The 12,662-nt window shown below is 42.0% G+C and overlaps 1 protein-coding gene across 2 annotated transcripts in view; it reads left to right on the top strand.

Moving 5' to 3' along the window:
• The first annotated feature begins 1,909 nt into the window (after nucleotides 1–1,909).
• Nucleotides 1,910–12,662, top strand: part of MED8 (mediator subunit 8) — a 122,220-nt gene continuing 111,467 nt past the window's right edge. The window contains exon 1 of one of the 2 annotated variants that reach the window (XM_086815372.1): nucleotides 1,910–2,230. Coding sequence is in view for 1 of the 2 variants with exons in the window: in XM_086815371.1 (XP_086671497.1) it covers nucleotides 2,028–2,230 (203 nt within the window). In the remaining variant the exon portion in view is untranslated. The remainder of the gene's footprint in view (nucleotides 2,231–12,662) is intronic. The other variant, XM_086815371.1, reaches the window with a different exon arrangement.

The following is a 12,662-nucleotide window of genomic DNA, read 5'->3' as shown; positions in this document are numbered from 1 at the left end:
GTCTTTCAAATGGTCTAAAAAGGCTTGGTATCTAAGGTTTCTTGATGAAGATGGTATTGGTGCTTTAAACTCCTTGGGAATACTTTTTTCCTTCTCATAATTGATAGTCTTTCAAATTTGGGTCTTTCAAATGGTCTAAAAAGGCTTGGTATCTAAGGTTTCTTGATGAAGATGGTATTGGTGCTTTAAACTCCTTGGGAATACTTTTTTTCTTCTCATAATTGATAGTTAAAGATATGGCAGTGCTAAGAGAATGAGGGCAACACATACACTTTGGCTCTCTAATGGTTGGCTTTAAACTTGCTATAAACTTCCTTCTTTGCTCTTTCTTCTACACTTTCTCTAAAGCTTAGAGTTGTCAACAAGGTTTTCCAAAATCTATCTAAATAGATATGGTTTCCTTCTTTAGCTGATGTCCCATTGTTGCCTGGCTTTGCTTTTATAAGATGGTGGTAGAAGATCTTTCTTGATAAATCTCTAAAAAACTTCCCAAGACTTAGGCTTACACTTACTCTGTCTAGTGACATTCTACCAAAGGGCTATACTCTAAATCAAATGGTTACTAGCACACTTGACTTTGTCCTTCTATAATAATTCTCCCCATAAAAATAATCATCAAGTTGGCTTAACCATGTAGGAACTATGTGTGCATTCTTTTTACCATCGTAATCTTAGAAATTAAATGCCTTCTTACTGATCTTACCTTCTTAAACTCTTAAGATTTAATGGTAGCTTGAACTGTCTTATGAATACTATCCTCCATAGAGTCAAATAAAACAAATCTAGAGATGTTTGTCTTTGCCTTTTGCATGAAACTTATCTTTTTAGAGCTTCCCTTTGTCTCCTCAAACTTAATAATTGAGCTTGAAGTGTATCTAGTTGCTCTTGGACAGTGGGGGTGGTTGCGGGTGATCCGCCATGATGAGATTTTCAAAGAAATAAACGGAGAAAAGATTTTGCAAATATGAAAATAGTAATAAAATAAGCAATAAAGATTCCTTATTTGATTTACAGAAGATTAATATCTCAACTTGAGTTGTCAATCCCATTCAAGCTAGATCAATTTGAACTATAGTTGATGGCGATGCGAACCCACAAATCTTTGTGTACAAGAATATGAGTGGCACATGAGATTCAGTCAATCTGGGTTTTATTGAGCTGCCTTGATTTGTCAAAATTTTTTTTATATTGAAGCAATGCAATTCTTCCCCTTTCTTGAATTTTTTAGAAATGATCGGTTTTTTGTAATTTTGAAGCCCTTATTTGGTGCAGATTTTCAAGAAAATCAGAATTTTTATATAAGGTTTTTGGTTGATGATTTTTAAGCCTTTGTACACGATGTTGTAGAATTTGGTTAAGGCTTTGTAAGTTAAGGCAAAGGCTTAGTTTTAAGCCTTTAGGCTTTGGGGCTTTAAAGCTTTAAGCCTTTAAAGACTTAGTCTTTTAAACCATACAAAGAAGTGAAAACCGTGTAGAAAGTCATCGCTCGCCATGTGCATTGTGAAGAAGGGAATTCGTCTCACTGCCATCCATGGAGGAAGAAAATGATTTTGATGTCTTTTTCCTAAGGCTAGGAGATAGCTTCCCTCTGCACCATCCAAGGCTACCCTCTGCTTGTACAAATCAAACCCAAATGGAAACACACACAATTCGTCAACAAATCCTCTCCTCCTCTGTGCAATGTGAGGTTAGGAGCTAGCTTCCTGCTCCCATCTATGCAAAGAGATAACAAGGGAGAAATCCTTGCACGGGATGCGAGATGGAGGATAGTCCTGACCTACAAGAAGATAGAGAGAGGGGATAGCTTCTTGCAATGAAAACTATATGAGCTCATTTGTTACCAAATAAGAACCTTTAAAAATAACAATAGTAACCCAGGCTCAAAACCATAGAATCGAGTAAAAAACGTGAGTTCATTAATTACAAACAATGTTTGGTGGCGTATCATTTTGCTTTTAGCACAGAGGGGTATTGTCCGCCTGTCCGTTAAAATTCGCAAGAAGCCCGATTGTCCTGTCGGGACAAAGATGGCAGGCGTGACAGCAGCAGCAGGAGGCGGTGGGCAGGCTCATCAAGCAGCAGGAGGAGGGGCAGGGGCACCTCAGAAGAGCGAGATGTCTCCGTTGCTGCAGCAGCTCAACCTGGAGTCCATCCGCACCCGCACCAAAGACCTCTTCACTGCCATCTCTTCCATCCTCCAGTCCTTCCAGACAATCCCCCAGCACAAATGGTACTCTCTTTCTCTCTCACACACACACACACACACACACACACACACACATATTGTGCTAAACAAGGGCATGGGAGTGACCCAGTAAGTACTTACTCAAAAAGGTAACAACATACTTGGCAAGGGCATGGATGATTTCTTAAGAAGGTTTATCTATGAGGATTTGTTCCACAATTAAGGTGACATATCTCCCTCCAGCTAAGGAATTTGGATTGATATACAAAAACTCTTGAAAGGAAGGAATGTCGGGAACGAAGAGATCTATCTACAAAACGTCTCACATTACAAAGTTTGTGAAGAAAGACTGGACAAATATTAGCAGAAATAAGGCGTTCCATAAAATCAAACTATAAGTAAGAAGGTAAAAATTAGCAAGAAAGACCGCAGAGTTGGTACCCATGGGAATACCAATTGCTTGCTCAAATAAATACCAATTCGTAATACACTAAAAAAATCCGAGGACAAATAATAAACATGGCGAATAACTTATAAGTTGGGCACCCCTTCATTAATGAAGTGTGGAATGTCCCAAAGTGGCCATGTGTGTGAGTGTGGGAAGCTCATCACATGTCAATTAGCATGTCTAGACACACAAGGGGGGACACTTGTCAAGGGGCTATGCAACCGTTATCTTCTCTCTCCTACATAATCTTCTCTCTCCTACATAGAGTTTGTACACAAGCAAGGGTTGGATGACAAAGATTTGGAACACAAGGCTGGAACACCCTTTTATAGGAAATATGGGAATTTCTCTATTGGCTGCCTGGACATGTGGGCTGAACTTGTAAAAGAGCGAAAATATTCATATATATGATGCCTTTCGCACGTGCGGTCTCTTCTAGCAGAGGCAACCCGGTACGGCTCTTCCACCTGTCCTTTGGCGTGGCCAATAGGCTGTCTACAGTCGATGGCCCCAAATGACCACCATAAACTCTAAAGCATGTTGCTAGTTTCCATGTATATGATGGGTTCGCACATATAGGCTCCTCTACCTAGACCTATGACTCTGACTGATGCACGTACACCCGGCTACAAGCCCAATAAGTACTCGGAACATTATTACAACATTCAAGAGGGTTACATCGGTGTGCAGGACAATAACGACTTGACGTGTGTGAGACCTGCACACATGATCCTAACATTCCTGTGGTGGCACATTGGTTGACATGTCCCGCACAAGGGCTCATGAGGGACCAAGTGACTACCCACATGGCTTGCACTTATCCTACATAGCCATGTCTAGGGCATCCAAGTACGGGATGCATGTGACATCCCCTCCTACCTAGCTTGACGACATGGTCAGCAATGTCATCGGAGAATCCTTCAACAATGCAGAATCTTGATGATAGAATCTTGCGTCACCTACTTCTTGAGGGTTCTTTGCATTGACTGTTGATGCTCTCATATGGAACCCATCTAGCATGTTGGGAGGTACCGGGTTCTGGTTCTTTGGTATCCATCCGACTATGGTCTTTGTCCACTGAGGCAGGTGATGAAACTGGCAGAGGCCATCATATATCCTGACATCCTCAAGGCGCTTCTGTCCCTTGGTCTTCATCTTTTGTCGGCTGGCTTTGTAGCACATAAACACAGCCCAGTCCCAATCAACCCCTTCTCTCAGCCTCAGATTTGCAGCTTTTCTACATTTCATTGAAAGAGTGCATAGGCATTGAGATCGGTCATCATTGGTGCTTCTACAGCCGTCAGCCCGACTCTTGGTCTTTCAAAGGTCTTGCGTTTGGCTTATCTACAGTACCAAGTCAGTCCTTCATTCATTCTCTTCAAAGATAATAAAGCAAATACTCCTAGCAATAGGAGGGGGCCCTTTAATGGGTAATTTGGGACCCAATAAGGTGTATAGATCTCTCTCTCTCTCTCTCTCTTATCTCTTAAAGTTTAAAGTAAAGTCGATTGCTAAAGACTCGCAAAACTCAGGATAAAGAAGGTGGTGTGAGACTTTGTGTGATAGGATCCTTCATCACGCATAATTCCGCTGCATGTTACATTGTTATCAAATTCAGCTTGTCCACACACACTGCATCCTAGCGTGAGAGCATCCTTGGATAGTCATACTTCGCTCCGACACGACTACCGACTTGAGTAACATGTCTACAGAGGAGAATACACATCAGGAAGAAGACGTCTCTCCCAAAGGAGACCATACTCTTCCTCCTACTACAGATACCATAGCTCTACTCCAAGCACAGTATCAGCTTCTTATGGAGCGTCTAACTCTTGGAGGCAACAGTAGCAAAACCCACTCCTCCAGTTACTCCCGACTTCGTCACCCTCTTCTTTCAGATGGAACAACAAAGACAAGAGGGTGAAGCCAGACGGCGGGAAGAAAAAGCAGATAGATGGGACTATGAGGAAGCCCAACGTAGGGTATGTTTAGTAAAGACACAGAAAAGAAGGAGAGAGAGACCTAATCTACTGTATATTGCCAAAACATGCTATATATACAATGATCTTGCTGATTCACAGCTTCATGATGCATACCAAAGATCCTTGCAATTGGACAAGAGAAGCTCCTGCTGATCCACCTGATCCACCACTGTGTCCTTTCTGCCTTGTAGACTTTGACAAATGGATCCTCTTGATCTTTGAATGATCATTCTAATGAATGCCTAATGATCCTATTTATAGGAAAAAGGTATGAATTCGTAATCAAGTCGGTTTTGTCTATTTTATCCACAAAACATTGTCCAAAAAGTCATATTTTGTGTCTAAACTATTGCCAAAAGGTGTCCCAATCATTGGGATATGTCTTGGACACTTCCTGGAGCATGTAGGGTTGCAAAATCCACTCTAAATCTGCCCATATATTCGCTAATGAGAATATCCATGTCTATGAGCATCGGGATTAACGGATGCACATGACATCCCCTTCTGCTAAGCTTGGAGCACTGGGGTAATCCATACACCTTTGCTCCGATTCCATTTTGGTCCAATTGCAGATTGCACTTCATATCCATCGGCTCAATCCCCAAGCTCTCTGACTTGGTCTTCAAGTTCTTTGGCTCGGTCTCTCGATCTTCTGAAAACTCCTTTGAAACTGTCGAGACGACCTTATCCTCCTCCACATAGGATTCAGAAAGATCCACCTGCACTAGAATCTGCTCTTCGGGTTCAAGTTCGGGTTCGGATTCGGGTTCTGGTTCTAGTTCCTTTGCCAATGGTGGATGCTCTTCCAATACGAGAGAATCCTCTACTCTCTTGGAAATTCTTGTGGCACTAGTCTCGGCGTCCTCTATTGTATTGGATTCGTTGAGATCCTCGGGCACTGGCGCTTGTAACTCATCAATTAGTTCGGCCTCGGGCAATGACATCTCAAACAATGGCTGGTGAATCTCCCCATTTGTGATAGCATCATTTGTGGAACTTCTCTTACCTTGGAAGTTCTCCTTCACTCGGATTAATGCTCTCAATCTTGGAGTGCTCCACAACCCTGAGTGATTCCTTTGCTGCCTCTAACTTATCCACCATGGGCATTGTCATCTCCTCAGAACCCTTCACCGATCCACACTCCTTTCTCGAGGAAATTGTCTCTTGGTCCACTTCCGATCTTGGAAGCTCTCCGGTATTCTTGGAAACTTTCTCCTGTTGAGTGTCAACCACTAGTGAATTTTAGCATCCTTGCTTCCCGTCGGGTTTGGATCTCAAGTCGAACTGCCACCAAGCGTCTCTTTGCCTTCTGTGTTTTAGAATCATCGGGCTTTGCTCCACCGTTTGCTAAAAGCTGGATGAATCTGACTGCAGACTTCTTAAATTCCCACAACTCTTCGTTGGATAAAGTCTTGAGAAAGTCGTCATCCATTGCCTCTGAACTCATGATATTGTTTTGCTCTTTTTTCCGTTGTAATCAGCCTAAAAACCCTAACCCTAGAGTTCTACATGCTTTCTAAACTCCCTAGAATCATGCTAGGCTGAAATCTAGACTTTCTAGCACTATACTATGCTGAAAATGAATAAAAAGCTGATGCAACAACGCAGATTTAACGCAAAAATGCAAACCCTAATTTTAGAAACCCTAATTCAGCATGCACAAAACATAAGTTAAGGGCTGTCCTGTCAAAGTTACGCAACAGCAGCACACACACCACACTAGGGCACTGAGCAACGTCGGTGGTTGGGCTTCCATCTCCTAGCCGTTGCCCCCCCCCCCCCCCAAAAAAAAAAAAAAAACTTAACCGGAGGAGATATCTATGACAAGGTGCCACCACACCCTATATGTGGCTCTTCGACTTCCCATGCTCTTACATATGGGATAATCCAACACAACTTCTAGTCATGCAATAACCCGAGAGTAGGTATGTCCAATTTCCACCTCCAATACTCTCCTTCAATTCGAGCACCTCGATCAAATAGAGGTTAGGACCGCCCAGGACCACACAAGCCGAGCTTTGATACCATGAAAGAAAGTGAAGTAAATATAAAACACAGATGTAGGCCCAGGTACAAGACCTGTAAATGCTGGAAATTGATGTTTATTGCTGAAATTTGGGCAGGAGGGAAGCTCGTAGGTGCTGTACAATGATGAGAAGTAGTAGCAACTGCTAATGACCTCAACTGAATGCTGAAAAATGAGATGAACTGAGGGAAAGGGAGCCAATCCTTATATACTACCTCAGGATGCTGGTTGGCCAGCTGTTTGCAGGCCGAGGATATTAAGTGAAAGAGATCCCAAATTCACATCGAAATTCTAGACTGCGTTCTTTGAAGCAATAGGAACTTTCTTGGATCTTAGCACAGCCTATCACCCCAAAACAGATGGCCAGACAGAGAGGGTGAATCAGGTAATAGAACATATCCTTCAGTCATGCTACGGCAGGGAACCCAAGAAGTGGTTAAGTCATCTGCATCTGGTCGAATTCGCTTACAATGCTTCTTATCATCGGAGCATTGGGATGAGTCCTTTCAAAGCTTTGTATGGACAAGATTGCCTTACACCGTTGACGTACCACCATTCAAATCAGCCCAATAAGTTGAAAATCTGTGTCCAAAGAGTGCATATCTCGATCCCTGACAAGTCTTGATGATAGGCGGTAGTCAATGCATGCACTTGAGGCTTTTGTGACAAAGCATCCGCCGCTACCAGATTCTTCTTCCCCGGAGTATGTAAAATCTTAAAAATGAAACATGAACAAGAAATTTGCCCACCTTAGATGCTTTTTTGAGAGTTTAGGCTTTGTGAGAAAGTGCCGTAAACTTTGATGATCTATTTTAACCATAAATTTAGTCCCCAAAAGGTAATGTTTCTATGTTTGTAGGGCATGAATGTCACGATTGGGACTTAATCTCTCTTAATTATCCTTAATTATTCTTAATTAATCTTAATCATTGAAGGGGCACCGATGAAGGGTTACAACCTGTCACATGGGTCATCACCAAAGGATACATCTCTTCAAAGGGACACATCTATTGATCAAAGGGCACATCTCTACATCCAAAGGACATAACTATTCATTCAAGAGTCACACCCTTTCATCAGGGATGTGCCTCTTCATTTGTACCTCTTCAGGCCCTATTTAACAAGGCCTTGTGTCTCAATGCAAACAACATAGCTTTCCGCTCTTTGCCTCATGTTTACTCAAGTATTTAAGCATTAAGATATTTTAATCATGTTTAATGAAGCTAAAAGCTTAATAGTGGTATCAGAGCAAACAAGTTCCAACCTGTAGGATGCCTACATCCAAAAAATCCTAACCCTAACTGTAAAAATTAGAAACCCTAAATCAGCAAATTAACCTTAGAATTAGGTATAGCAAGAGTTGTATGGAAGAGCGGGAGAGAATACCCCACCCAATTTTGTTCCCTTTGCTCAATTTTGTCCGATTTATTATTTTCCCCAATATGTAGTAAGCCTCTTGTGCAAAGAAAGAAAGAAAAAAACCATGGCAAGCTGCCTCACCACGAGTTCCTGGGCTTTACACATGTCTGATTTGGCTCCCTCTCCTAAGCCTCGAATGCTGCTTGCGCTGCTTGCACACTCTTCAGGCTGAAACGTCATTTTCAACCGCCGTTTCCTGTTGAAGTGAAGAGCCACGACTCTACTCAATTAACAAAAATAATAATATTAAAAGTATTTTCTAAAAAGCTTTTAACCAAGGCTTGTAAAAGCCTTTCCTTGGCCACGTAGGCAGTTGGCGACCAGAACCTGACCAACCCGACCAACAAACAAAAAAAAGAAAGAAAGAGCGAACGGACGCCCATGCTCGCCGTCAGCATTAAAAAAAAAAGTGGGCCAGCGTCTGCGCAAACCCCCCCCCCCATTTGACGGATTTCAGCCAGCCCGCTCCTCGTGGCGATTTCACCTACCAGTTCCCCTCGGTGGCTTCTTTCGGGCTACTTTTTGCGGCCAGCCCAGAGAGAACAAGAAATACAGAAAAAAAAAGAAACAACAGCCACCTCTTTGCACTTTTCTTGGTGGTTTCTCTGGCGGCAAGTTCTCTCCCTTCTGCACATGGTTCCTGGCCTACACGTGTTTATGGCGTTGTTCCAACCTTTCGGCATCGCAAGTCTCCATTATTTGCAACTTTTGCTTAGTGCCTGACTCCTGCAGTACTTACATTCAGCCGGGCTTCTTCAAACACAAACATCTCACGTGTGATCAACCCATTTACCTTGTTTTCATAAAAAAAAAAGAAAGCAAAATACAACACAAACAATAGCCAGGACAATGTGGCACTTTAATGTTTGAGAAAGCCACAATTCATCATCATATGAGTACTACGCACTTCAAGTGTGCAAATTGGGATTTATGGTTTACATAGAAATGAAAACCCCCTTTGCTTCCTCATCTACAAAACAACTAGTCCCAGTGCTCTTGCTTCCAGTTGAACTTCCCCTTATACAAGATGGTCTATAACAGCCTCGCTAGCTTGTAACCTATCTTCTCCAATTCACATAATGTATTTGCTCCCCCTACTTGTTGATGATTCTCACTAGGGTAGACAAACACAGATTACTACATTTTTTCAGAGATCCATCCCACTCCCAGCCCCTACACGGCAAGGAATTACTCTCCAGAGAGCAGAGACACTCAGAGCCCGCAGGAGAGACAGAGGACACCTGGCTTTCGGACACCACGCCTTTACCAAAGAGAGATGACAGAGATCAGAGCTGAGTTTCACAAAGAGGGTGCGGAGCGACTGGCTCGCTTCAGAGCAGACCTAGGCATGTTCTTCAGGGAGCTGTGGACACCCCCTTCATTGATGTATACCATTTTATATCCCCAGTATGGTACAGGATGGAGCTAGCTAGGTTGCATATCATGATTGTATACTCCATGCATATAGCTTTGCATTCTCCTAGTAGTAGAGCTCCATCCCCTCCCCCACTGCACACCCAGATTCAGCTTTTTAGTTCAGTACTTTTTCATTTTGTTGGGATGATAGAGGATACCCCATACAGGTACACCGATTTGTCTCATAGGCCGAGTTCAGTCTTTTGAAAGACGTTAATAAAATCCAACCACAACCCCCAAAGCCTCAATCTGTAGAGTCTTCATCTTAGCCTACTACTATGGAGGATGAAACCCACCAGCCTGGCAATCCAGCTCCAGCAGATTGGCAACAAGCTTTGTAGTAGATGCAGCAGCAATTTCAATAGCAACTTAAAGAGTCCATGGCCACATTGGCTTCTCAGATCCAACAGTTGTAGACGGATCTCCATTCTCATACCAGTTTTGTACTAGCAGTCGACATTACAGCATCAATACTAGACAATGAAGACAACATTCCCCCTAAGGTGGAAGGTTACAATCTTAAGACTCTTTATCGTCATTTGCAAGCTAGTAAACAAAGAAATTGGAAGTTAAACCCCTTGAGTCCTATGGAAGATAACACAATAAGCGTACACTTGAACAATGGCTTTACAAACTTCGCCTGTCTTTTGACTCGATGGTCCTTGCCGATGCCAAGAAGATTACATTTGCTGCATCCTTACTTAAGGATACTGTCTTACTTTGGTGGCAACGACAACAACATGTTAGAAAAACGGTTACGACGTGGGAAAAATTTGAGCAGGTCATTCGTAAGTAGTTCATTCTTGCCAATGTGGATTTTCAAGCCCGAACTCGTTTACGCCACTTAGACCAAACTGGTTCTTTGGCTTCTTATATCTCGCAGTTCACTAATCTGATACTGGAGATTGATTCTTTGTCCCCAGCGGGCGAACTTCATGCCTTCATTAAAGGTTTAAATCCCACACTTTGTACCGATGGGCAAAAGTACAACCATGTCAACCTTGCTTACTGCCGTTCATTATGCTGAGCGTCTAGCGGATCTGCATGCGAATTCTCAACCAAGTATTATCGAGAGAATTCATGGTTAAACCTTCAGATTCTTCTACATCGCAATATAGCCAAGTCAACTTCAAGCCCAATATTTGGAAGCAGACAAAGAAGAAGACACTAAAGAATGATGGTATAACTTGGGATTTAGCATTTAAAGCACGACAGCAAGACAGTAGTGGAAACATCTTCAATATTTCTTAGTGCAAGCTTCACCACAAGCATAAATGGCCTAGTGACAAAGATCTTCAACAGAAGTCTCTTCTTTAGCTGGAGTCTTATTTTAAGTGAGAGGGAATGTCACGATTGTGACTTAATCTTTGTTAATTATCCTTAATTAATCTTAATCATTGAAGGGACACTAGTGAGGGGTTACAACCTGTCACATGGGTCATCACGAAAGGACACATCTCTTCAAAGGGACACATCTATTGATCAAAGGGCACATCTCTACATCCAAAGGACATAACTATTCATTCAAGAGTCACACCCTTTCATCAAGGATATGCCTCTTCATTTGTACCTCTTCAGGCTCTATTTAATGAGGCCTTGTGTCTCAATGCAAACAACACAACTTTGCGCTCTTTGCCTCATGTTTTCTCAAGTATTTAAGCAATAAGATATTTTAATCATGTTTAATAAAGCTAAAAGCTTAACAATGAATAACGGCCAATAACTCTCTCATAAATACAATTCTGCATGTTGTAGGCGGCGGCTTTCAAAAGCCACTGCATGCCCCTCTTGATTCAAAACAGCCCCCAAACAATCTCCACATGCATCACACTCGACCACAAAAGGTCTATGCAAGTCTAGAATAATAAGAACATACCCTGAGATGATGGCGTCCTTCAACTTTTGGAAAGCTGCTCTTTCTAAATCAGACCAACGGAATACAACTTTCTTCTTCGTTAAATCATGCAATAGAGAAGCCAAGAAAGCAAAGTGTCGAATAAATCGATGATAATTGTTTCCTAAGCTCTTCAAACACAATGGCGAGATGTTTAGCCTTACTCTTTTAAAAGATAATAATATCATCAAATAAAGTTCCTGTGAACTTTCATTGAGGTCTAAAAATTCTATCCATCATTCTGTTGAAAGTGGCGGGAGCATTTGTAAGACCAAATGGCACCACTAAATATTCATAGAGCCCAAAGAATGTCCTGAAAGTAGTTTTGTGTACATCTTGAGGAACCACTCTAATCTGAGTGTAGCCACGCTTATGCGACTGAAACATGCAACTCCCTCAAGCTTGTCAATAATATCATTAATTCTAGGAATTGGAAACTTGTTCTTGATGGTTATCTTGTTAAGAGCCTTGTAATCAACACATATTCTGCACGACCTATTCTTTTTCTGCAAAAGTAATACTGGAGAACAATAAGGCGAAGAACTCGGTCTAATCAACCCTTTCTCAACAAGATCATTCACTTGAGTCATAATTTCCTCCTATTGGGCAGCACTCACTCTCTAAGGAGGTCGGTTAGAAGGGGAGCTACTAGGGATTATGTCAATACAATGATCCTTTGGCCTCTCTAGGGGTAACTGACTAGGTAGGGAGTCAACAAAACAATAAGGCGAAGAACTCGGTCTAATCAACCCTTTCTCAAGAAGACCATTCACTTGAGTCATAATTTCCTCCTGTTGGGCAACACTCACCCTGTAAGGAGGTCGGTTAGGAGGGGAGCTACTAGGGATTATGTCAATACAATGATCCTTTGGCCTCTCTGGGGGTAACTGACCAAGTAGGGAGTCAGCAAAACAATTAGCAAAATCACTTAAGAAATCAATCTTATCTTGATCTATGGGAGTTACAGAATCATGTTCAACATTATCACGTACAAAGACCAAGTAAGAACAAGCTGATTTCTTTATTGCCTTGGAAATAGAAATATGGCTTACAATGGGTATGGTACTTTCAGTGGTATCCGCATCTATACAAACTTTCCTACCCCTATGAGTAAAATTTACTTTCTTCTCCTCATGCAAAATCTTCGGATCCAAACGATAATGCCAAGGCATCCCAAGTATCACATCACATCCCGTAAGCAGTGCTACCAGGAAGTTTTCATGATCCAAATAACCTTGAATCTATATATGAAGCTTCCCTATGATGGGAGTGACTCTAACTTCTTTGCCCTC

This window comes from Cibotium barometz, chromosome 21 (assembly GCF_041138505.1).
Source record: "Cibotium barometz isolate CiBa-2024 chromosome 21, ASM4113850v1, whole genome shotgun sequence".
In the NCBI taxonomy this organism is placed as follows: Eukaryota; Viridiplantae; Streptophyta; class Polypodiopsida; order Cyatheales; family Cibotiaceae; genus Cibotium; species Cibotium barometz.
The sequence above is the reverse complement of the archived record's forward strand: the minus strand, read 5'-3'. Positions and strand labels throughout refer to the sequence as shown.